The sequence below is a fragment of the Mus pahari genome, chromosome 22, assembly GCF_900095145.1.
Source record: "Mus pahari chromosome 22, PAHARI_EIJ_v1.1, whole genome shotgun sequence".
In the NCBI taxonomy this organism is placed as follows: domain Eukaryota; kingdom Metazoa; phylum Chordata; class Mammalia; order Rodentia; family Muridae; genus Mus; species Mus pahari.
Window position 1 is genome coordinate 47,232,627 of NC_034611.1, and position 21,730 is coordinate 47,254,356.

General features: G+C 46.4%; 1 protein-coding gene across 2 annotated transcripts; it reads left to right on the forward strand.

Annotated features, from left to right (window-relative positions):
* The first annotated feature begins 1,308 nt into the window (after nucleotides 1-1,308).
* On the forward strand, nucleotides 1,309-15,819 carry Nudt2 (nudix hydrolase 2). 2 transcript variants are annotated; one of them, XM_029533361.1, is made up of 4 exons: nucleotides 1,309-1,409; nucleotides 5,298-5,400; nucleotides 12,333-12,466; nucleotides 15,139-15,819. In XM_029533361.1, the coding sequence occupies exons 3-4, from the start codon at nucleotides 12,340-12,342 to the stop codon at nucleotides 15,453-15,455; spliced, it is 444 nt and encodes a 147-aa protein (XP_029389221.1). In that variant the 5' UTR covers nucleotides 1,309-1,409; nucleotides 5,298-5,400; nucleotides 12,333-12,339; the 3' UTR covers nucleotides 15,456-15,819. The 2 variants fall into 2 exon arrangements, with proteins under 2 accessions (XP_029389221.1, XP_021078036.1); XM_021222377.2 differs by lacking the exon at nucleotides 5,298-5,400.
* The last annotated feature ends 5,911 nt before the right edge of the window (nucleotides 15,820-21,730 follow it).

Below are 21,730 nucleotides of genomic sequence, written 5' to 3' on the forward strand. Positions count from 1 at the left end.
CACTAAACAACAAGAGGAAATCCTCTGGCATATAACGACAGAATGGTCTGTTATAAGCAAATACATTTAGGGGTTTGAGAAGAGGTACTTGTAAGCTAGACTGCAACGTGGAGAGAGTTGGAGCAACCAAGTCAGTTTTACCTCTCTAAACATATAGTTCCAGGATAGTCACATGTTGTCTCAAAAACAACCAACCAACCAACAAAAACCACACAAACAGAAAATGAAAATAAAAATAAAAAAAAAGAAAAGCAGTAAACAATGAAGTAATGCATGTACGCTAGTGGCCAGCTTGCTTTCTCCACTCTATTACTGCCCAGAATTCCCTGCCTAGGGAATGTTGCCACCCACACTGAGCTGGTCTTCCAGCCCCCAACGTGGGAACGCCAACGCTGAACTTTCTGTCTCTTCTGTATATGAGATTAGGGTGTCCTCACTCTTCCACCTGCCCCCAAATCGACTTTGAATGGAACAGGACGGAAGATAATCGAACCTATTTGTAGTGAGTTAAAGCCAACTGAACAAATATTTCCTTTAAAAAAAAAATTACTATGCGTAAGACACTGTGGAAAGGCTTGTCTTATCTCCGAGGTCAAAATTACGAGAAAAAAAAAAAAGGGAGAATGAGGTTTGCGGAAGTTCACAAACCACCCAAAGTCCAATCGAAGCGCTCTGAAGGGCGTGTTTCAAAGACAAGAGGCCTTTGGGGACTCAGAAAGACCTCAAAGCCGGCGGTGTCCGAGGTGACTGCCGAAGAGGCCGCAGACAGGGAGAGGAGCCGTGCGAGAGCGCGGGAGCCCTCGAAGACCCCGAGAAGCCCAAGTTTTAGTTACCCCGCAAGTACCGGTCTGGGCTCGCTCGCGCCGCTCGGAGACAGGCGCGCCCGCTCCCGCGCAGGCGCGGAGCCTGGGCTCAAGCTAAAGCCACCGTTTCTCACCTCGGGGCAATCCGGGCTCCTCCTCGGTCCGGTGTCTCGGAGGACGGAAGAAACAGTGCAGTGAGGAGAAAGCCCTAAGGCCGGGCTAGCCGAGCGTCGGGTCAAGCCGCCTTAGGTGTCAGCCAGGCCACATCCCCATGGCAACGCCACCAAGCGCCAGTTCGAACGCGCGCGCCGACGCCCGCCCGCCCGCGGTCCCGCAGCACCGACCAATGGACCTTCACCGAGCCTGTCACCCTCTCCCCTAAAAGGCCAATCAGAGATCAGAAGGGGAAGGGGGCGGTCCATTCTCCACCAATGGTTCCACTTGAGGCAGATCTCGCGACGTTCCCAGCCAGAAAACCACGCCTCAGGGGCGGGTAGAAGCGCCCAATGCCCAATTCTGTGGCTCGCCTGAAGTGCAGCCGGGTTCTTCTGATTGGCTGGCGCGCTACGTCTCCGTTCGAGGACCCCTCTCCTGCCTGGGCTGCGGGTGAGTGCGGTGGGGCTGAAGGCTTGGGTCGTGTACCTGTTGCTGCGGGGACGGAGCTGGCGGTGAGGCACGTGTAGGCCAGGCCCCATCCACTCGCGGGACCTCGGTTTATCTCTGTGCACCGGAGAGGACAAGGTCCAGGGGTGAGGGCGTGGGTCGGAAGAATCCCATAGGCAGAGATGTCCTGCTTTGGGACTTAGCGGGCCAATCATATCGTCTCCCTAAGCTTGCTTTGCAGTTATCGATTAAACCCTGCCTGCATTCCAAAAGACCTTACGTTTTGTAAAAAATTATTACTTGTGTGTGTCTGTCTGTCTGTTTATGCACGCCACGTACGTGCAGATGCTCTCAGAATCCAGAAGGCGTCGGATCCCAGGAGCTGGAGTTAAACGTTGTGTGAGCCACCTGGTATAGGTTCCTGGGAACCGAACCCCAATCTTTTGGAAGTGTGGCAGGTGCTCTTCAGCCCCCAGAGATAGAAAGTCACAAGACTCTCATCTTAAGAAAAAAAGGCGAAACAGCTTTCCAGAGAACTTTGAGTTCATTTCCCAGCACCCATGTCAGGTGGCTCACAGTTGCCTCCAACTCCTGCTTCAGGGCATCCCTGGCCCTCTTCTGGCCTCTTCAGGCACCCACATACCACACACAACTGGCAGACACACAACACATAAACAAAAGTCACTAATCAGTTAAAGATTAAAGGTAACTCTTACTAATAAGGAAATAAATACAGTATTCAAAAGAGGAGAAAATTGACAATATCTATATTAAAAGGAATTAATCTTGTTGATCTTTAAAAATTACTAATACTTAGTGTGAACACTGTTTATCAGCTGTTTCCTGGGAAATATGAAAATGATAATGCATGCCATTATTCCTAACAGACTGGAGGGTCTCTGAGTTCCAGGAGAGACAGGGCTATGACACAGAGGTGGGGAAATTCTTGATTCAACTATTAGAGTTGACTGTCAGTAAAATACAGAGAAGCATTATTACAGATGGCCTATTATAATACAAGATAAGAGTGACTGGCATAGCCGGGCGGTGGTGGCTCACGCCTTTAATCCCAGCACTTGGGAGGCAGAGGCAGGCGGATTTCTGAGTTTGAGGCCAGCCTGGTCTACAGAGTGAGTTCCAGGACAGCTAGGGCTACACAGAGAAACCCTGTCTCAAAAAAAACCAACCAAACAAACAAACAAAAAAAGAGTGTCTGTCTACACATACTTTATTTTAAACTCTCAACAATGAGAACTACATGTTAGAGTCACATTACAAATGATGTGCCTCTCAGGTAACAACCTGGACTGAGTGGCTCAATTTCTTTCACAGCAGTGTCAGCTATACTTTCACTGTGTTGCACTGTTTTGAGCTGAAAGAGGGTGAAAATATTTGGGATACCAGATAGGAAAGGGGTGGTTAGATAGGTACGTGCACCCAAACTTAAGGAAAGTGGCTTGTCTTAGTCAGGGTTACTCCATCTGTGAGGAAACTGACCAAGAGCAACTTGAGGAAGAAAGGGTTTGTCTGGCTTACACATCCTTATCACTGTCCATTGTCAAAAGAAGTCAGGACAGAGGGAATCTGGAGACAGGAGCTGATGCAGGGACCATGAAGGGATGCTGCTTACTGGCTTCCTCCTAGTGGCCTGCTCAGCCTGCTTATAGAACCCAGGACCACAAGTGCAGGGACAGCCCCACCCACAGAGGGCTGGGTGCTTCCACGTCAATCACTAATTAAGGAAATGCCCTATAGGTTTGCCTACAGCCCAGTCTCATAGAAGCATTTTCTAAACTTGAGGCCCCCTCCTCTCCAGTGAGCCTAGCTTGTCAAGTTGACATAAAACTAGGTAACACATGGGTTGTTGGAATATCTATGATAAAAGCAATTCTTTTTCTAATAGAAAATGTTCAACTAGGAAGTGAAGAATGAGATATCACTAAACTATAGACCCGGTTTTCACTTACTTTGTGGGTAGTTTATAGCACTTCAAATTCAACTCAGTTCAGAAAGAAGTAGGTAGCTACCTCTTCTTCCACCAGTTCCCCAAACCAGACCCCCTTCCAGCAGCTCGCAGCTGTCTGGAGCTCCAGTTCCAGGAGGCCTGATTCCTCATACCAATGCACGTATGTGTTTTTAAAAGATGGAAATAAGCTTGTGACATGTCTTTTGCCTGCAGTCTTTTCTTCCAATTTGTTCTCCACTTTACTTGCTGCCAAAAATGCGTTTGTAAAATGTCAATTTGACCAAAATACACTCCACCTAAAAGCAGTAGCCCTTATTGTCTACAGGATATGAATTAAGCCAGGCATGGTGGCATGCCTTTACTCCCAGCACTCCAGAGGCAGATAAATCGCTGGGCTTGAAGCCAGCCTGATTTGCACAGAGTTCTGGGTCAGCAAGGGCTACATAGTGAGACTCTGTCTAAAATAAAAATAAAGCAATCTAAACTAAGGTGCCTACCAATGGAATGCTGTTGTGTGAGAGCTTTGCACATTCCTCCCTTGGTCTAGAAGGTCTCCTTGCCTCACTTCATATGCATTTCAGCTATCCTTCAGAATCTTTACAGTGGAGCTCCAGACATGGCTCAGTCTAGACATAATGTATATGCTGAGCAAGTGTGAGGCTCTGGGTGAACCTGGCACCCAGGTGAAGACCACACACATGCACGCACTCATGCACATCCTTGTGGGGTACCCCTTCCCCTAAAGTACTCCTTTACTGTCTGTCTCATATACCCCGTATGATGAGCGCAACACTTTGTAACGTCTGCCTGGCTGCCTTTTGCCTTCACTGGGCTGTGAGCCTCTAGGAAGGGAGATGCTTTTAGTCTTCAATTTCACATTTACCCTTCAGTCCTGCCTTACAGGACATACTCAGCAGATCGAGGATGAGTTGAAGGAAATCCGGTGGGCTCCAGTATTAAGCTCACTTAAGCTCGCTTTCCACAGCTGAACAGCAGGTGGCACTAAAAGGCCACGGAACAAATTTTCCCTGAGCAGTATTTTTGTCCCAACCTTGTCTGACTTTGGTCTGATCCTAGAAACCACTGTGTCATTAAAGGTTAAAAAAAAAAAAAAAAAAAAATCTGACTTCTCCCTCTGCCGAATAGCAAAGCCTGCAGAATGATTCTGCAGCCTGATCTCCCAGAGAAGGGGACAAGCGGCAGATGCCCAGAGAAGGGGACGGATGGCAGATGCCCAGAGAAAGGGGTTTCTGGTTTTTTCATATGCTTAGGTTTTTTTCTTTCTTTCTTCTTTTCTTCCTTTTAGTATTGTTACAAGAAAACATTATCATGGATGGATCCCTCATTGTTCCTCCAAAAACAAGGACGCTAGCGAGTTGCAGAAGGCCATGGTGATGTGGGCTGAGGAAGCAGTAGGCACATGGAGCTGCTTAGGAGTGAGCAGAGTCACTCTTCCTCCTCTCTGGCCTGTGCAAAATTTCTAGACACCAGGTTTAGGAGAAACATGTGGTTTCGGTTCCTGTTTCTCGGGAAACAGCAATGGAATCGAGGACACCCGTGTCAAACAGGCACTTTTAGGAGCCTCAGGCTAAACTTTCCCCACCTGAGCTGGCTTTGGTTACCAGACAGCCGCCCAAGACCTGTTCAGTGGGAAAGCTTTTACCCAGACATCCTAAACAGGCTCCAGATGAGTACAGATTAAAGACTAAGGAGCATTAAAACGGGTGGTGATTTCATTAAGCATTTGTGCATGCTCTCAGAGCCATGTGTAACCTTAACCCTATTTCATGATAAGCAGAGCTGTTGAAGGTGAAAAAAAAATGCAAGCTTTGGAGTTAGATTTCTTTGGATTCAGATTCACATTACCAGCCATCATGCCACTGGTGATCTTCTGATTTTTTTTTTTTTTTTTTTTTTTGAGACAGGACTCACGTGGCTCCGAAAGACCTCAGATCTATGCGTAGTGAAGTCTAGCCTTGATAATCCGAATCCTCCCGCCTCTCTGCCTTCCAAGGACTGGGATTACAGGTGCAAGGCGCATGTCACTGAACCTGGCTTAGCGTTTCTTAAGATTTTAGCTTTGAGAAAGACGTAGTTCAAGACCAGCCTGTTCTACATACCTTGTTCTGGGCTATACTGTAAGACTCTGTCTTTAAAATCCCAGTTTCCTCATAAACTAACACACATCTTAAAGGGTCATCCTTCGAGCTTGTTTGTTTGTTTGTTTGAGACAAGATCTGTAATACAAGGTTCTCCTGCTTCTGTCTCCTGAGTGCTAGGATTATAGGCATGTACTACCATGCCTAGCCTTAAAGGGTTGCCTTATTGCATTAAAAACTTTGCACAGTATAGGTGACACAGTATTATTACTTGACAGCATGGTGGCTTGAAACACTATGCTTTAAGGGATTTCGGCCATCAGAAATGTGAGGAGGATTTAAGGAATCTGTTAAGGCTGGAGGAATAGCTCAATTGGAGAGTGTATACCTCAGATGTGTGAAGTTTGAGTTCAGTCTCTGACCCCACAAATATAAATAGACAAGCAAATAAAAATATGTTTCTGGGAGCTATGGTAAACTATGGCAGCATAGCATTTATCTATGAATTCTCTCCCCATCCTCCGCCCGTCCCCCAATGTTGGTCCTGAATCTCCTAGGCTGTGAGGAAATTCTGTCTGTGAAGAAAGCCGAGAGCATTTTCTCTTAGCTTCTGGAACCTTCTGATGACATTGAGGGTTTTTTGGTTCAGGTTTTTTTCTAACCACCTCAGGCACTCTGCCACTTTTCTGAAGTGTGAATTGCCTGCTGTCAGCCTGGAGTTCTCACCTCCGCAATCCTGGCTGCAGGCATATTTGCATATTGGATGCTGTGTTCTTTAACCCCCTGAGGTTTCAATCCACTTGGAGAATGTATGAGAGCTGAATACTTTCAAGCCCCTGGATAGTTTCAGCTCCCTCTTCTCCAAAAAAACAGAAAACCAACAATAGCTCCATTGACTTTTATGCAAATGGCACTCTTCAAGAAAACACTGGGCTGTTTCCCAGGGCCCCAGAACATACTTAAACGTTTGTTTGAGTGGGAGGTGGGGAAAGAGTTCTGTTGAGTCAATGAACATCTGTTAAGAGCTGCTGAGCTGGGTTCCAAGGAAACAGACTCTGAGTCTGGTTCTTTCCTGCCAGAGGTACCTGAAGAGACTTACCTTACAAGGGATGCACACCTAAAGTGGCTTTGTGCTGGGTCACTTTTATTAAACTGGAACTACGTTTCCCAGAATGACCCCCTTTAAAAATATTTTATTATTTTCTGTGTTTGAGTGTTTTGCCGACATGTATGTCTGTGTACCACATGCATACCTGGTGGCCAAAGAAGTGGGGAGCCTCCATGTGGATGTTGAGAATCAAACCTGGGTCCTTTCCAAGAGCAACTGTTCTTAACTACAGAGCCAGCTCAACAGCCCCAGCATGTTGTGAAACACAGAGCTGGCATGGTTGCAGTACATATACTTTAATAGCAGTCTGTTGGCTCACCTTGCTGATAAAGGACAGCATCCAGGCCTGCAGAAATCTCAGCTCATTTGAAATTCCCCCCCTTCAGCCCTTTTGCATCCTCGGTCAGATGGCCTTCATCTGTAGAGGGCTCTGGTTTCACGTGCTGGTCACCTGTGTCGCCAAGCCTAGAAGCTATGAAAGGAGGAAGTCCAGGGTTCTAGTTTGTCATCGTGCGTTCCAGTCATCCTCACAGGTCTCAATTTGCTCTTTGAGTTTTGTCCTTCCCTTTTCTGCCTCACATCCAATTCCGCCCCTGGACTGCTAATGTTATTAGTCTTTAGGCCCTACAGCATATGTGGAGGTGACTGAATTGCTTCCAAGATACACAAAATATAATCCTGAGCTGGACATAGTGTGTGCTGAGGTAGGAAGATCTCAAAATTAAGGCTAGCTTGAACTACATAATGAGCTCAAGACTAAGCATGATCTGTATATTAATATCCTGTCAGGAAAAGCCAAGGGCTAGGAGTGTAGCTTAGTGGTTAGGGTACTTGCCTAGAACGCACAGATTCCCAGGTTGATTCTCAGCAACACACATACATTCCTTATAATTCCTCCTAGTGAATCCTTACATGTCTTGGATCGCGTCTTATAGTAGAGATTTATGGAGTTATTACAAGCTAGACGACACCGTAGAAAAGGTGATACCTGAGGTACTTCAGAAATTAGGGATAGGAGTCAGAAACATGGCTTAATAGGTAAAGTACTTGTTTTATACGTTTGACAATGCAGTCAACCACTGAATACATAGAAATAGGAGAGAATTCCACACATGTGCCATGTTGTACCTATACCCCGCAATGATAACTGTAAACAATCATTTTTACAGGGATAAGTGGGAAGGGTTGTTTGTATGATGTTTGGGATAGGCTTCCAGTTCACAGCTTTTTTAAGCCACACAATTGAAAGGGCACTGGGGAGCCCTCCCTTTCTGGAAGCATTGTGTTCTCTGTGAGTCCAGCATCTGGTCTCATCTGTTCTGACAGATTTTAGGCCCGCCGTCTTCAGTGTGGCCTCCTTACACACTAGAGAATGTACCTTTTCTACTGCACCACCATGCCTGACTGGTTCATTCTTTCTTTCTTTCTTTCTTTCTTTCTTTCTTTCTTTCTTTCTTTCTTTCTTCTTCTTTTTTTTTTAAATAATAATAATAATAATAATTTATTTAGTTTTATTTTTTGTTCATTGATATGAGGATGTAATAATCCCTGGAACTGGAGTTACAGTCAGTTGTGAGCTACCATGTGTGTGCTGGGAATTGAACCCAGGTCCTTTGGAAGAAGAGCCAGTGCTCTTACCACTGAACTATCTCCCCAGCCCCCGTCTATTACTTTTTAATCATCCTTGAAGGAAGGACATAGGATCAATTACCTGTTTCTGTATGAATTCTAAATCCTTGTTGAGTAGTTATGCAGTGACAAGGTGTTTGCAGAACGGGGAATGTTCTCAGCATTAGTAAGGACTCCAGAACATAGAACACCGTGTTTTGGAAAGCCTACATACTACTACTTTACATATGAATTTTTTAACTCAAAAAAGATCTCATTATACATATTCTGTACCATCCTTTCCTCAATTAATATATCCAAAAATATTTTCTTACAGCCAGAACATTTGGTTCTACCCCATTTTTAATGGTGTGTGTGTGTGCGTGCGCGCGCATGTGCACATGCCACAGAGATAGATGTACTGAAATGTAATTAACCATTGCCACATCAATGGATATTTTTTTTTCTGGTTTAAAGAAGTACACTTATAGAGACCCTCTCTCCAAAAAAAAATAGATTTTTTTTTTATTATTATTTTCAGTGTATACGTGTAAGTAAGTGTAGTGCCCACAGAGTCCTGAGGCAACGAATTTGCCTGAAAATGTGGATTTACAGGTGCTTGTGAACTGTCCACTATTGATGTGGGGAACAAACTTGGGTTCTCTGAAAGAGCAGTATGTCCTCTTACCTGCTGCACCGTCTGTCCATTCTTCTGGCTGTCTCTTTGATGTTTCAAGTTTTTTGTGAGTATCTCTTGCGTGCATCTTTTTTAATGGCATAGATTAGCCCAAGCTATGCAGCCCAGGATGACCTTGACCTACGATGTACCTCTCTCAAGTATTAAGATCACAGTACAGATGTGAATCACCATGTTTGGTTTCATGTGTGCAGTGTCTCACTGGCTGGCCTAGAACTCACTGTGTATACCAGGCTGGCCTCAAATCAAACTCACAGAGCTCCAGAGTGCAGAGATGAAAGTTGTAGACTGAAACACCCGCACACACCGTGAGTTTCTTAAAACAGTTCATTCCTAGTCCTTAGGGCCTTCCTACCGACCAGTTTAGAATTATTTGAGTGTCTAAGTTTGTAACTTGGTGATAAAACACTTGTCTAATATGCACGAGGCCTTCATTTTAATCCCAGCCACCAAAGAAAACCCAAAAGACCAAAAACAAAGGAGAAGCAAGAGGAGTGGGGCGGGTGGGGGAGGTGTTGGTTTATCCCTGAGAAGCTGCTGTTCCCTAAAATAGCATTTGATAGCCTTCCTGAGAATTACTCTGGAAGAGGTGTCTGGACTTGACTTCTATGCCTTTGACAGCTCAAAGTGCCTCTTTTTGTTGGTTTTTTCTTTTGTATGAGACAAGGTTTTGCTCTGTAGCCCAGGCAGGCCTCAAATTTGCAGTGGTCCTCCTGTTTCAGCCTCCCTAGTGCTGGGATGACAGGTGCATGCCATCGTGATTGATTAAACACCAACATGGGAACACAGCATGGAGCGGGTGGTGTATTTCTGCTCTGTGCTCCCACTTTAGGACCTTTACCCAGATGACCTTTATCCACCTGAGTCACAGCCCCCTTTCCTATGCGGAGTTAATCTTTCCACCCTTTTCTCTGCTCCAAGGTCCCTTCTTTCAGTAAGCCTGCTATAACCCTTCAAAGGAGGTCAGATCTTGGGCTGTCACATGTTTTTCTTTTGTGACCTGTACCGTGTGTGTGTGTGTGTGTGTGTGTGTGTGTGTGTGTGTGTGTGTGTGTGTGTGTGTGCGCGCGCGCGCGTGCATGCGTGTGGATGAGGGTGTGTTCTGTGGCACATGTTTAGACATCAGAAAGCAACTTTTCTGGTGGTGATTCTTTACATGGGTTGTCAGGCTTGTGGAACAACACTTTACCCCTTGAGCCATTTTAGCCACCCTCTTCCAGATGTTATTCCATACAGAGAGAAACCTATTGAGTTTTAATATGTGCCAGGCACTGTTTTAACACACTATAGAATTAAATCAGTTAGGCGCACACTTTAAGAACTCTGGAGACAGAGGCAGGCCGATCTCTGTGAATTTGTGGCTAGCCAGGGCTACGTTAATGAGACACACACACACCCCGCCCCCATCTCAAGAAATAAAGAGAAAAAAGAAGAAAATTTTACCTGGCAATAGCCAGGCATGCTCCTCCCCACAGTTACCTGGAACAGCCAGGTAGGCCTGGCCCACTCTAAAAGGGGCTGCGTGCCCCTCCTCCCTCTCTTGTCCCTCTCTTGATCACTTGGTCTCTTGCTCTTCTATTCTTGTTTCTGCTCTGTCCCTTCCCTCCTCTCTCCCCATTTCCCTCCCCCCCCCCATGTACTCATGGCCGGCCTCTACTCCTCCTCTGCTCTCTCTCTCTGCCTTTCTCTGCCTCTACTGCCCTCTCAACTCCCCACCCCACGCCCCGAATAAACTCTCTTCTATACTGTTGGTAGGTCACATAGCTACCTCTTCAGGTAGAACTGTTTCCTTCCACAATTAGTGTCACAGCTGAACCCAGATCTAGGCCCACACGCATGCTGTGAATGTTTGTGATAATTTGCCTCTGCTACTTTTCATTTGGACTGTATGCATATATGACTTACTAGACATGGATAAGAGTCTGAAAATGAACAAAAGTGACTTGGTATACCAGACTACCTAAGTGACCCCACTGAGTCATGAGAAAACACCTTAGAGTGTCTGCTTTAAGGACGCAGGATATAGTCTGAGAGAAATGGGATTGTGAGTTTGGCTATACTACTTCCATTGCATCCTCTGATTCCTAGCATCTTCTCTGTCTCAGTGAGTTTGTTTTGAGTCTTTATAGTCTCAGAACTAATCCACACAAGCCCCGAGTTTCACAGGGATCTTAGAGTAGTTCCCAGGGTCCTGTAGTTGTACACAAAGGTTTGTCCCTGATTTCTGGATTCCCCTCTGTTAGATTTCTCTTACTGTGTCAAACACCATAGCCAAAAGCAACTTGAGGAGGAAAGAGTTTATTTTAGCTTATGATTCGCCGTGAAGGGAACTCAAGGCAGAAACCTGGAGGCAGTAACTAAAGCAGAGGTCACAGAGGAATGTTGCTTGCTGGCTTTCTCTCCCTGGCTTGCTCATCCTGCTTTATTTGTGTTTGTTTATGGAGACAGGGTTTCTCTGTGTAGCCATGGCTGTCCCGGAATTGTCTCTAAACCTCAAACTTGGAGAATTCCACCTGCTTATGTGTCTCCCCCTGACTGCTGGGATTAAAGGCATGGCATATACCGCCACCCCTGGCTATTCAGCCTGCTTCTCATACAACCCAATTCTACTTTTGTAGGGAAGACACCATCTCCGGTGTGTTGTGCTGGGCCTTTGTTGTGGGAAATATTAAAAGGAGCGGCAAGTTCCTGAGCTCTGCCCAGCTGCTCTCTGCCCAGCGGTCTCATGCCTCTAGCTCACCACAGTCGGCAGTCTTCCCTTCTCCAGTTCACCTGCCTCAGAGACACCTGTACCTTCTCAGCCATAAACCCCCTGTGGTCGGCGGTCCCAAATTCCAGTAACCCAGTAAATCAAAACTCTAGAAGCTTATAATGAATCAGATTTATATATCAATAAATTCTCAATTCACAAGATGCCCACACAATAATTTCAGAGCCAGTTGATAGTGATACAAGCTGCCCACCTAGATTAGACAAGTTATCCCAATATTCTATCCTCTTATGATATTCATATCTACCTGTGGCTATTTAAAACCACGTGGAATCTGGATCATCTTCCTCTCCTTCCATCTTCCTTTCTTCTCTCTGTCCTTCCCTCTGTGCCGGTCTCTGAAACTCTTCACTCTGCCTCCCTTTTCCCTATCCAATCACAGGCTTCTTCTTGTATTAATTAAAGTGATTGGACAGTGAAAATTCTGCTACAGGCCTTCCCACATAAACCATTGGCATTTTCTCAACCGAGGCATCCTCTTCTCAAGAGGACTAGTTTGTGTTAAGTTGACAATAACTAACATCCGTTCCTTAACACGATGCCTTTTTGTGGGTCGTGAGATCACGATTAGCTTGTCCTTGCTATTCTTCAGCTACAGGCGCCCCCCCCCCCCATGAGTGAATTTTTCTGTTGTGTATAGCTTCCTAGTTTCTCACATCTTTTTTTTTTAACTCATAGATAGATCATGGCCCTGAGGGCATGTGGCTTGATCATCTTCCGAAGACGCCTTATTCCCAAGGTGGACAACAGTACAATTGAATTCCTGCTGCTGCAGGCGTCAGACGGCATCCATCACTGGACTCCTCCCAAAGGTGCGGGGACAGATGGTTGGGTTTTTGGGGGGAAATGCCAAGCTTGGCTCAGGAATCCACCCTGCCAGGCCCCCTACACGGCTTGTTTTTCAGTGCCTGTACAGCAAGAAGAGGTGGCAGAGGCGGAGCACTTAATCCTTTCTCTTAAGGCCTCCAGGCCAGCTCAGAGCTAGAAATGGGATTCTGTGACTGACCCAGGGCAGACATAGTGTCTGGTGTTTTTATATCACTTGCCTGTGCTCTAGCCCATGAATAACTCGACAGGAGAAGAACCACTGGGCTGTGGATTGGGAATGCTGAAGTTGAGTAATGACTGGGCTGTGTGCCCACCTTTCTGGGCTGAGTGCTTCATCCAGCAAAGTAGAGGTTGACTTTAAAATCGCAAGTTCTCCTCCTGCCCCTTCTCATGATGTCATTTGATCAAGTTCCTTTGCCGCTTTGTTTAGCGCTCCCTTCACTAGGGCTTTCTTATGTGGACCCCATGTCCAGGAGAGTGACTCCTGGAGGTGTCGGAAGCGCAGAGGAACTGGGTCTCCCAACCATAGGCCACCTGCGCATTCTGGCAGGGATGGAAGAGTAACAGTGACAGGGTCCTTTCAGCCCAAGAGCTTATGAAGGTCACAGAGCCCTTGGGGTTGTAGCCTCAGCAGCCACCTTCGCCCTGGCTTCCTCACTTAGAACCAAGGACAGAACTGGTCAGGTCTTCAGGAGGTAGAACAGTAAGGACCAGTGGCCTGGAGCCTTAGACATGGCCAAGATGTGTTTGTAAGTAGGTTAGTTTTCATCCACCAGCGTTCTGGATGCCGTCTTAAGGGTACAGAGGATTCCTTTGGATGTTCCTAAAAGAGAAGGCAGACTACATAGGCAGAAGTAGCCTGAGTGACTGTCTCTTGAGGAACCTGTACCGACTGAGTATGTGTCTTCATAAGCATTTTCTGAAGCCCATCCCCAAGCTACTGGGTGTGTCTTACTTTTTTCTGAATGCCTCTTTTTCTGTTAACCCTCATGCTGCCAGGTGGTTTCGGCAGTGGCAGTGGTGGCAGCGGCACATGCCTTTAGTCACAACACTTGGGATGCAGAAGCAGGCTCATCCATCTTTGAGTTCAAGGCCAGCCTGGTCTTCAGAGGGAGTTCCAGGACAGCCAGGACTATACAGAGAAACCCTAACTTAAAGAAGAAGAAGAAGAAGAAGAAGAAGAAGAAGAAGAAGAAGAAGAAGAAGAAGAAGAAGAAGAAAAGAAAATCTCATGCTTATATTAAAATTATCCTTCTCCAACTCTGCTTCAGATAGGGATGGAGTGGGCCACCCTTGATTGAGGCCATTGGGATGGTCCCAGTGAGCAGGAACAGCTTGGCTCTGGCAGTTGCTGGGATGCAGTCCCAGGGTAAACAGCCCCGGCTAAGACAGAAACAGCTGAGGAGGCACAGCCAGGTCTGAGATTGGGAGAAAAGAAACCAGAGAAGACATTTTCACACATTTGAGCTGCACAGGGAAGAACAAGGTAAAAGAGAGGTGTCCCAAATACCGTAAATAGGAATATTCACACTTACCTCCTGATCACCGGAGTCACACCACACGAGGAGATGTCAGAGGACCTCTCCTCATCAGTTCCTTCTTTACCCTGCCAGCATTCGTAGGCAGCAGACTGAATAGATGTTCCTGGGAGGGGTGGGCTCAGACTCCTGTGCAGACCCCTGGGAAATAGAACACCTAGTGTATAGCTCCACCTCCAGGCCAAGAAGGGATCAGCTGTCCATTCCTGGTCCTGAACCAGGAGGGCCCCCCTCAACAACTTGCCAGAGCCAGGAGTAGATACAGGTTACCAGAACCCTCTCGTTGCTTCTGGGACCTTCTGGGACACTAAGAATTTGTGGGAAAGGCCTGAGGGTAAAGCTGGGGACCACTACAGTCTGCAGAGCTTCAAGTTCTGCTGCAACAGTGTCTTGGCAGCTGTCTGCTTGGATTTTCTTAGAACTGGTTCTTGGCTTGCCCTTAGCCTTAAGTTCCCATCAGGACTTTCCCTGGGAGTCTGAAATCTGGCCTTGCTCAGTTAGAAAGATGAAAACAATTTGAAAGGCCTTGATGGCTACTTGGAAACAGCTGCTGGTGTAGCGGTGCAGGGCCTGTGCCTGCTCACTGTAGAGGGCTGAGCCTCGCTGGGTTTCTCAGCTAGCCCCCACTCTGCCAAGAGACTCCCCCCGCCCATCGGAAAGATTACTTTAAGATCTCCAAGGGAAAAGCATTCCCTGTGAAAAATGGAGGGGGGAAGCTAAAAGACTAGGAAGGCAGATGGAAAGCCATCTCAACACCTGAAGGCCGCAAGCGTCCTGGGATGAGGATGTAGCTCAGCAGGAGACCATTTGCCTCCCCTCCCGAGCACACAGCCCCACGTTAGCACAGCAAAAACTGGAAGAAGCAGCTAAATCTGACCTTCTGGACATGGTTGTTTCACTCCGCAAAGATAGATTAGGAAGAAGGGATTTATTTCTCAGTCCTTGAGAACCAGACGCTGTCTGCCTTATAGCAGACATATATAGCTCTTCCTAGGCATGTTAGGGTATTGACATCTCCAGAGGAAAGTCACTGAAGACCCTATCTTTATATCGTCTGTCCTGGAAAACTCCAGCTTCTGTTAGTATTGAAGATTTCTCCTTTATTTTCTTCTCACCAGGCCATGTGGACCCAGGAGAGAATGACTTAGAAACAGCCGTTCGAGAGACTCGGGAGGAAACAGGCATAGAAGCAAGCCAGCTGACCATCATTGAGGGCTTCAGAAGGGAGCTCAATTATGTGGCCAGGCAGAAGCCTAAAACGGTCATTTACTGGCTGGCAGAAGTGAAAGACTACGACGTAGAGATCCGCCTCTCCCAGGAGCATCAAGCCTACCGCTGGCTGGGGCTGGAGGAGGCCTGCCAGTTGGCTCAGTTCAAGGAGATGAAGGCAACACTCCAAGAAGGATACCAGTTTCTCTGCTCCACACCGGCCTGAGCTGACCAGAACGAATGCTTCCATTGCATCCTTAAGGGGTTTTCAAGATGAACCCACCCTTCCATCCAGGGAAGGATGCGCAGGCCATGGCTTGTTACAACCAAGAGCAGATAGGTTAGTGAAATTCAAATTAACTCGGCACCCTCAGGTGACAGCAAGGAAGCCCTGGATTCAATCCCTAGCATAGAAAATAATGACTTTAAAAAGTAAAGCAAGGATTTTACTTTAAAATAATTACTTTAAAAGCAAGAATTTTAGCTAAGTTAAAAAGCAAAGGAGGGGTACGGTTTTTTTAAATAACAGCCCTGAAGTATGTCTTTTGTCATTTATAAATAAACTTGAAGCAACTTACATGCCCTTTCAACCTGTGTTTCTTTCTTGGACTCATGCCATTGGTTGGGGAAAAGAAAATTGAAATGAGTCAGAGCTTTAGATATAACTGAAGGAAATCCTTATACCATTTGGCCATTCTGATTTGTGTAAACTATAGGAAACTGTATGTCCAAATACTATATGCCCCAAAAGCTAAGGGCTAGGGCATGAGACTGGAAGAAACCCAGCACATCGAGGGTAACCCTCTGCTCCTGTAACTCCATGCACCTCCTCCCCCGCATACAGACCCATAGAGTTGGAATCTCCAAGCCATGGAACTGGAGTGCAGAAAGTGAGCGTTTTATTCAGATCTCTCTCCACCACCCGCACATTTTATAGGGGCCCAGGGAGTATTTCAGATCCAAACCTTAGCAGTGTACCCTCACCTTTTATCCTGGGCTGTCTCCCGGAGTAATGAGCCCAGTCAGCATGGCTGAAGTAGAGCATGAGGCATGGCCATATTCCCAGGCTCTGCCTAGGTCATGCCATTATACTACACTCCTCTTCCCATGCTCAGCAGACTTCCCATTGCCATTTCTCCCTAACCCCCGCAACACCTCTGTAAGACCCCGAGGTGCAAGAATCTGGTCTCGGCCTTCTGTTGTTTTGCTACTCAGGCTCAAGGAATGCTGAGGCAGGCGTTAGATCTTAGAGCCCTTCCAGAAGCCGCTAGCAGCCAGGTTCATGTGGATTTTATTAGAGGGCTGTTGCCCAACGAAGTGCAGAAGATTGGAGGGGAAGGGGCATTGGCAAAGGTCAGCCTGGATTACAGAGTCAAGAGCAGCCACCCCAAAGGGAGACCAGTCACCCGGTCTTAAGCAGGCTTCCAGATGTTTCCAGTCACTGATCCTCCGTAGGCAGGGCAGTGCTAGTGAACAGATCTTGGAGCACAGCCAGGGACCTAAATGGTTTGTTCCTCACCCCTTTGAGCAGTGCTCTCCGGAGGAGGCCTGCTGCAGGAAGTTTTTGGAGCTTAATGTTCCCTTCCAGGCCAGCAGGGACCACATCCCACTGATTTAATAAATGCCTGCTGGGCAATAGTGCCAAACCACAAGCAGGCTGCCTCCTAACAAGGACTGGCCGGCCAGTCAGCCCTGTGCACTTAGAACGGGAGGCTGGAATCTGAAAATTTTTCATTGCATGGGAGAATTTATGATGGGTGACATGGTGTCATAAAGGCTCAGCACTTTAGAGGCTGAGGCAGGAGCATTGCTGAGAGTGCAAGACCAGTCTGAGCTACAAGAAACAAAAATGGTTGGAGAGGTGGCTCAGCAGTTAAGAGCACTGTATGCTCTCCCAGAGGTCCTGAGTTCAATTCCCAGCAACCACATGGTGGTTCACAACCATCTGTAATGGGATCCGATGCCTTCTTCTGGTGTGTCTGAAGACTGCCTGTTTTTCCAGAGGACATAGATTTGAGTCCCAGCACCTACATGGTATCACCAACTGTAATTCCAGTTCCAGAGGATCCAGTGTCCTCTTCTGGACATGGTACACAGACATCCATATAGGGAAAATGCCCATACACATAAAATTAGGTTTTTTTGAGACATGATTTCTCTGTGTAACCCTGGCTGTCCTGGAACTCACTCTGTAGACTGTATTGGCCTTGAATTTACAGAGATCTGCCTATTCCTCTGCCTCCCAGGACCTGGGATTAAAGGTACGGGGCCAACATTGCCTGGCATTTTTTTTTTTTTTTTTTTTTTTGATCTTTAAGGAAGGAAGAACGGAAGAAGGAAACTAAAGTAGAAACAGCAGGCACAGAGTAAGGAGGACGTGGAGAGGAGGAAGGACAGTCAGTGGCCCTTGGTCTTGGAAGTTGTCTGTATGTGGGAAGCTTTGAGCCTAAGGTGCCACAGGGAAAACCCTTTAGAATATCTTACATAGAGGGGCTGAGACGCCTCCGCTTTTAAAACCTTGCTGTGCATGCCTAACTACTGGAGTTTGATCCCCAGATTCCAGGGGGAAGAAGAGAACCGATCCCTAAAACTGGTCCTCTGATGTCTGCGCACATGCCATGGCATGCCCATGCCCCAAATCACTCATTCCATCATTGTCAATTAGAATACCTTACAGTTCTGGAGACAGCCTTGTGGTCCTTGCAGAGTGCTCTGTTAGCATAGATGCAGAGGGCTGGAGAGATGGCTTAGAGGGTAAGAGCACTTTTTGCTCTCACAAAGGACCTGAGTGAGTTCTGTTCTCAGCACCTACATGGGTTGTGTAATGCCCTCGTCTGACTTCCATGGGCACCAGGCACACTTGTGGTATGCACTTGGTGCACGTATATACATATATACAGGCCAACCACTCATACATAAAAATTAAACACAGGTACAAATCAGTCATGGAAACGTTATCTATAAACACACAAGTGGCCTCCCCTGGGCTTCTTCCAGTGCCAGGTTTCAGCTGTTCTTCATGACTCCTTCGTCCCTTAAAGCCTGTGTGTTGAACCCCAAGGAAACAATTCTAAGATTGTCCCAACAATGTCGGTTGCTTAGCACAACTGGTACTTCAGCACAAGCTGACCAGAATCACAGATTCCTAATTCTAAAGATCAAATGGTTGGTCCCCATGGAGGCTTTTAGGAACTCTCAAACTTCCCTCTGTAATTTTACAAGCCAGACCTTCACCATCTGCCCTGCTCTCAGCTTTATATTCTAAATTCCCATAGGTCTTAGGATTACTATTGTGACGATGAAACACCATGACCAAAAACCAGTTGTGGAGGAAACGGTTTATCTGGCTTTACACTTCCACACTGCAGTCTATCACTACTGCAGTCTCTCACTGAAGGGAGCCAGGACAAGAACTCAAACAATGGGAACCTGAAGGCTGGGGCTGATGTGGAGGCCACAGAGGGGTGCTGCTTACTGGCTTGCTCATCTTTCTTGTAGAATCCAGCCCCCCCCCCCAATCAATCATAAATTAAGAAAATACCCTAGGGCTGGAGAGATGGCTCCAAGGTTTAAAGGGTCCGGGTTCAATTCCCAGCACCCACATGGCAGCTCACAACTGTCTGTAACTCCAAGAACTGACACCCTCGCACAGACATGCATGCAGGCAGAACACCAAATGCACATAAAAACAAACAAACAAACAAAAGAAAAACCCACCCTACAACTCCATCTTACAGAGGCCTTCCCCCCATTGTAGTCCACTCCTCTCAGATAACTCTAGCGTGTGTCAAGTTGACATAAACTTAGCCAGCACACCATAACAGCTCATTAAACTCTGAACATACAATGACTGTTCTAGCTCAAAGTTCCAAAATCTTCCACGTGGATCAGAAGAGAGGCGGACAGTCCTCCCTAATGTCTCAAGAGAGCTTGGTTTGGGGATAGAACCTCAAGGGGAATCATCCTCTCCGAGAAATCCTTAATCGACTCCGAAAGTCCTGCCTCCTTCCGAAGCGTCCCTAAGATGCTCCAAGAGCTCTGCCTTCCATTCCTCTCCAGCCGCTTTCTCGTCCTCAAACTCATGTTGCCTATTAGGAAGCCGCTTCTTTCTTATCTCTGCCTTGTTAGGACGTCCCACTGTTACCTCAGGGATGCCCCAGACTTTCTTCCGACATGTCCAGTTCACTCAGCCTCCGGCCCCGGCTGTCTCCTCCCTCCTTCTCACGTCTATTCTGTGTCTGAGACATAGACTCAGAACACCATCATTGTGAGGCAAGGCATAGGGCCGAGAAAGGAGTGTGGCTCAGTGGTGTCTGGAGAGATGTCTGCTCTGTTACTGTTTTGCTATGTGACCTTTGGAAGTCTCAGACCCTCCAGCCTCGTTTTCCTTGTGTGATAGGGAGATGATAACAATGACTCTTGGAGCAGACACAAGGCCGAGAGGCTAAAGTCAACATGGCTGTTTCTGACATCGGATTGCCCTGCCGCTCCTTTTTATTCAAATGGGACCCTAGCCCACGGAATGTTGCTGCCAGCTCTCAGGATAGGACTTCCCTGAGTTTAAAACCTCTCTAAAAATGCCTTCACAAACAAGCCCAGAGCTGCGTCTCCTAGGTAATTCCAATCCAATCAAATAGACAAGGGAGACACACACACACACACACACACACACACACACACACCACATGAAGAACTGTTGACTTGGGATGGTGTTGTAGGTACGTCACACGGACTTTCAGCTTTTCATTGTGTTTGACATTTTCTCAGGAGAAATCTTGGAAAGCTGCAGGATCATAGATCCAGCTCATCAGGGGAAGTGAGGCAAGAGGGTCTTTAGCCTAAGAGTTGGAGGCCCACCTGGACAATGTTGCTTGACTCTGACCTTTTGCATGCCAGAAGCAGTGGCAGGGGTCAGGGGCGGGGGGTGGGGGAGGGGGGGCGATTGGATCTTTGTGAGTCCTGGGCCAGCCTGGCCTACAGAGTGAGTACCGTTATGAAATGGTTAACTCTAGCTAATTAACATATAACTCATTTTGCTGCCATTGTTCATTCTCTTAACAGAGTCTACACAGGGATGGGGATAAAGCTCCATTGATAGAGTTCTAGCCACACATATGGGGTATGGTAGGTTCCCCTTTAATCCCAGCACTGGCAGATCTCTGTTGGTTCATAAGCTTATCTGGCAATTTAGAAAATAAGATTTGGGAAAAAAAATGTTTCTGGGTGGGGAAAAAAAGAATGATAATTGTCCTTTTATTTCTATTTTATGAATTTTCCAAGTTTTCTAAAATGACATTCTTTGTAAAAAAAAATCATAGCTTTTAAAATATTTTATTTCTATTTATTGTGCCTGTTAGTAGAAGGCATGTTTTATTTTTGTCTTGATTCTTGGCTTTTTTAAGAATTAGAATTTTTAAAAATTTTAGATTTATGTATTTTTCTTTTTTTTAAAGATTTATTTATTATTATATGTAAGTACACTGTAGCTGTCTTCAGACACTCCAGAAGAGGGCATCAGATATCATTGCAGATGGTTGTGAGCCACCAAACTCAGGACCTTTGAAAGATCAGTCAGTGCTCTTACCTGCTGAGCCAACTCACCAGCTCCAATTTATGTATTTTTTAATTTCATGTGTATAAGTGTTTTGTCTGAATGTATGTGCACCACCTGTGTACAATGCCCAAGAAGGCCAGAAGGGAGTATTGGATCCCCTGGAAGTGGAATTCAGCATGTGGGTGGTAAAAATTGAACTCAGGACCTCTGGAAGATCAGTCAGTGCTCTTAACTGCTGAGCATCTCTGCAGCCTTTGTTCTTTTGGCTTTTTGAGGCAGAATCTTAAGTATGTAGTCCAAGTTGCCCTCAAATACACAATCCTCCTGTCTCAGTTTCCTGGTGCTGGACATACAGGCCTGTAACACTACATCCAGCTTAAAAGACATATTTTTGAAAAGAGATTTTTGTTCCTGTAAAATACAAAACTGTTTTGGGTGTGAACAGAAAATATTCAAAGATTATAAAAATTGTTTGTGAGCAGATGTAGTTTTTAACAGTATGGAATTTCAAAGGGCTGAGAAATAGGAAAACAAGGACCAAAGACAATGGACAATGTCTCTCAATTACAAAGGACATTAAGCTGGGCTGTGGTGGCACACACCTTTGATCCCAGCACTCAGGAAGCAGAGGCAGGTGGATCTCTGTGAGTTCTAAACCAGCCTGGTCTACAAAGGAGCTCCAGGATAGCCAGGGCTACACAGAGAAACCCTGTCTCGAAACACAAAACAAAACAAAGGAAAACAAACAAAAAAATCAAAAGAGAGAGAGAAAGAAGGAAGGAACGAAAGAAGGAAGGAAGGGAGGGAGGGAGGGGGGAAGGAAGAAAGGAAGGGAGGGAGGAAGGAAGGAAGAAAGGAAGGGAGGGAGGGAGGAAGGAAGGAAAGAAGGAAGAAAGGAAGGAAGGAAGAAAGGGAGGGAGGAAGGAAGGAAGGAAAGAAGGAAGGAA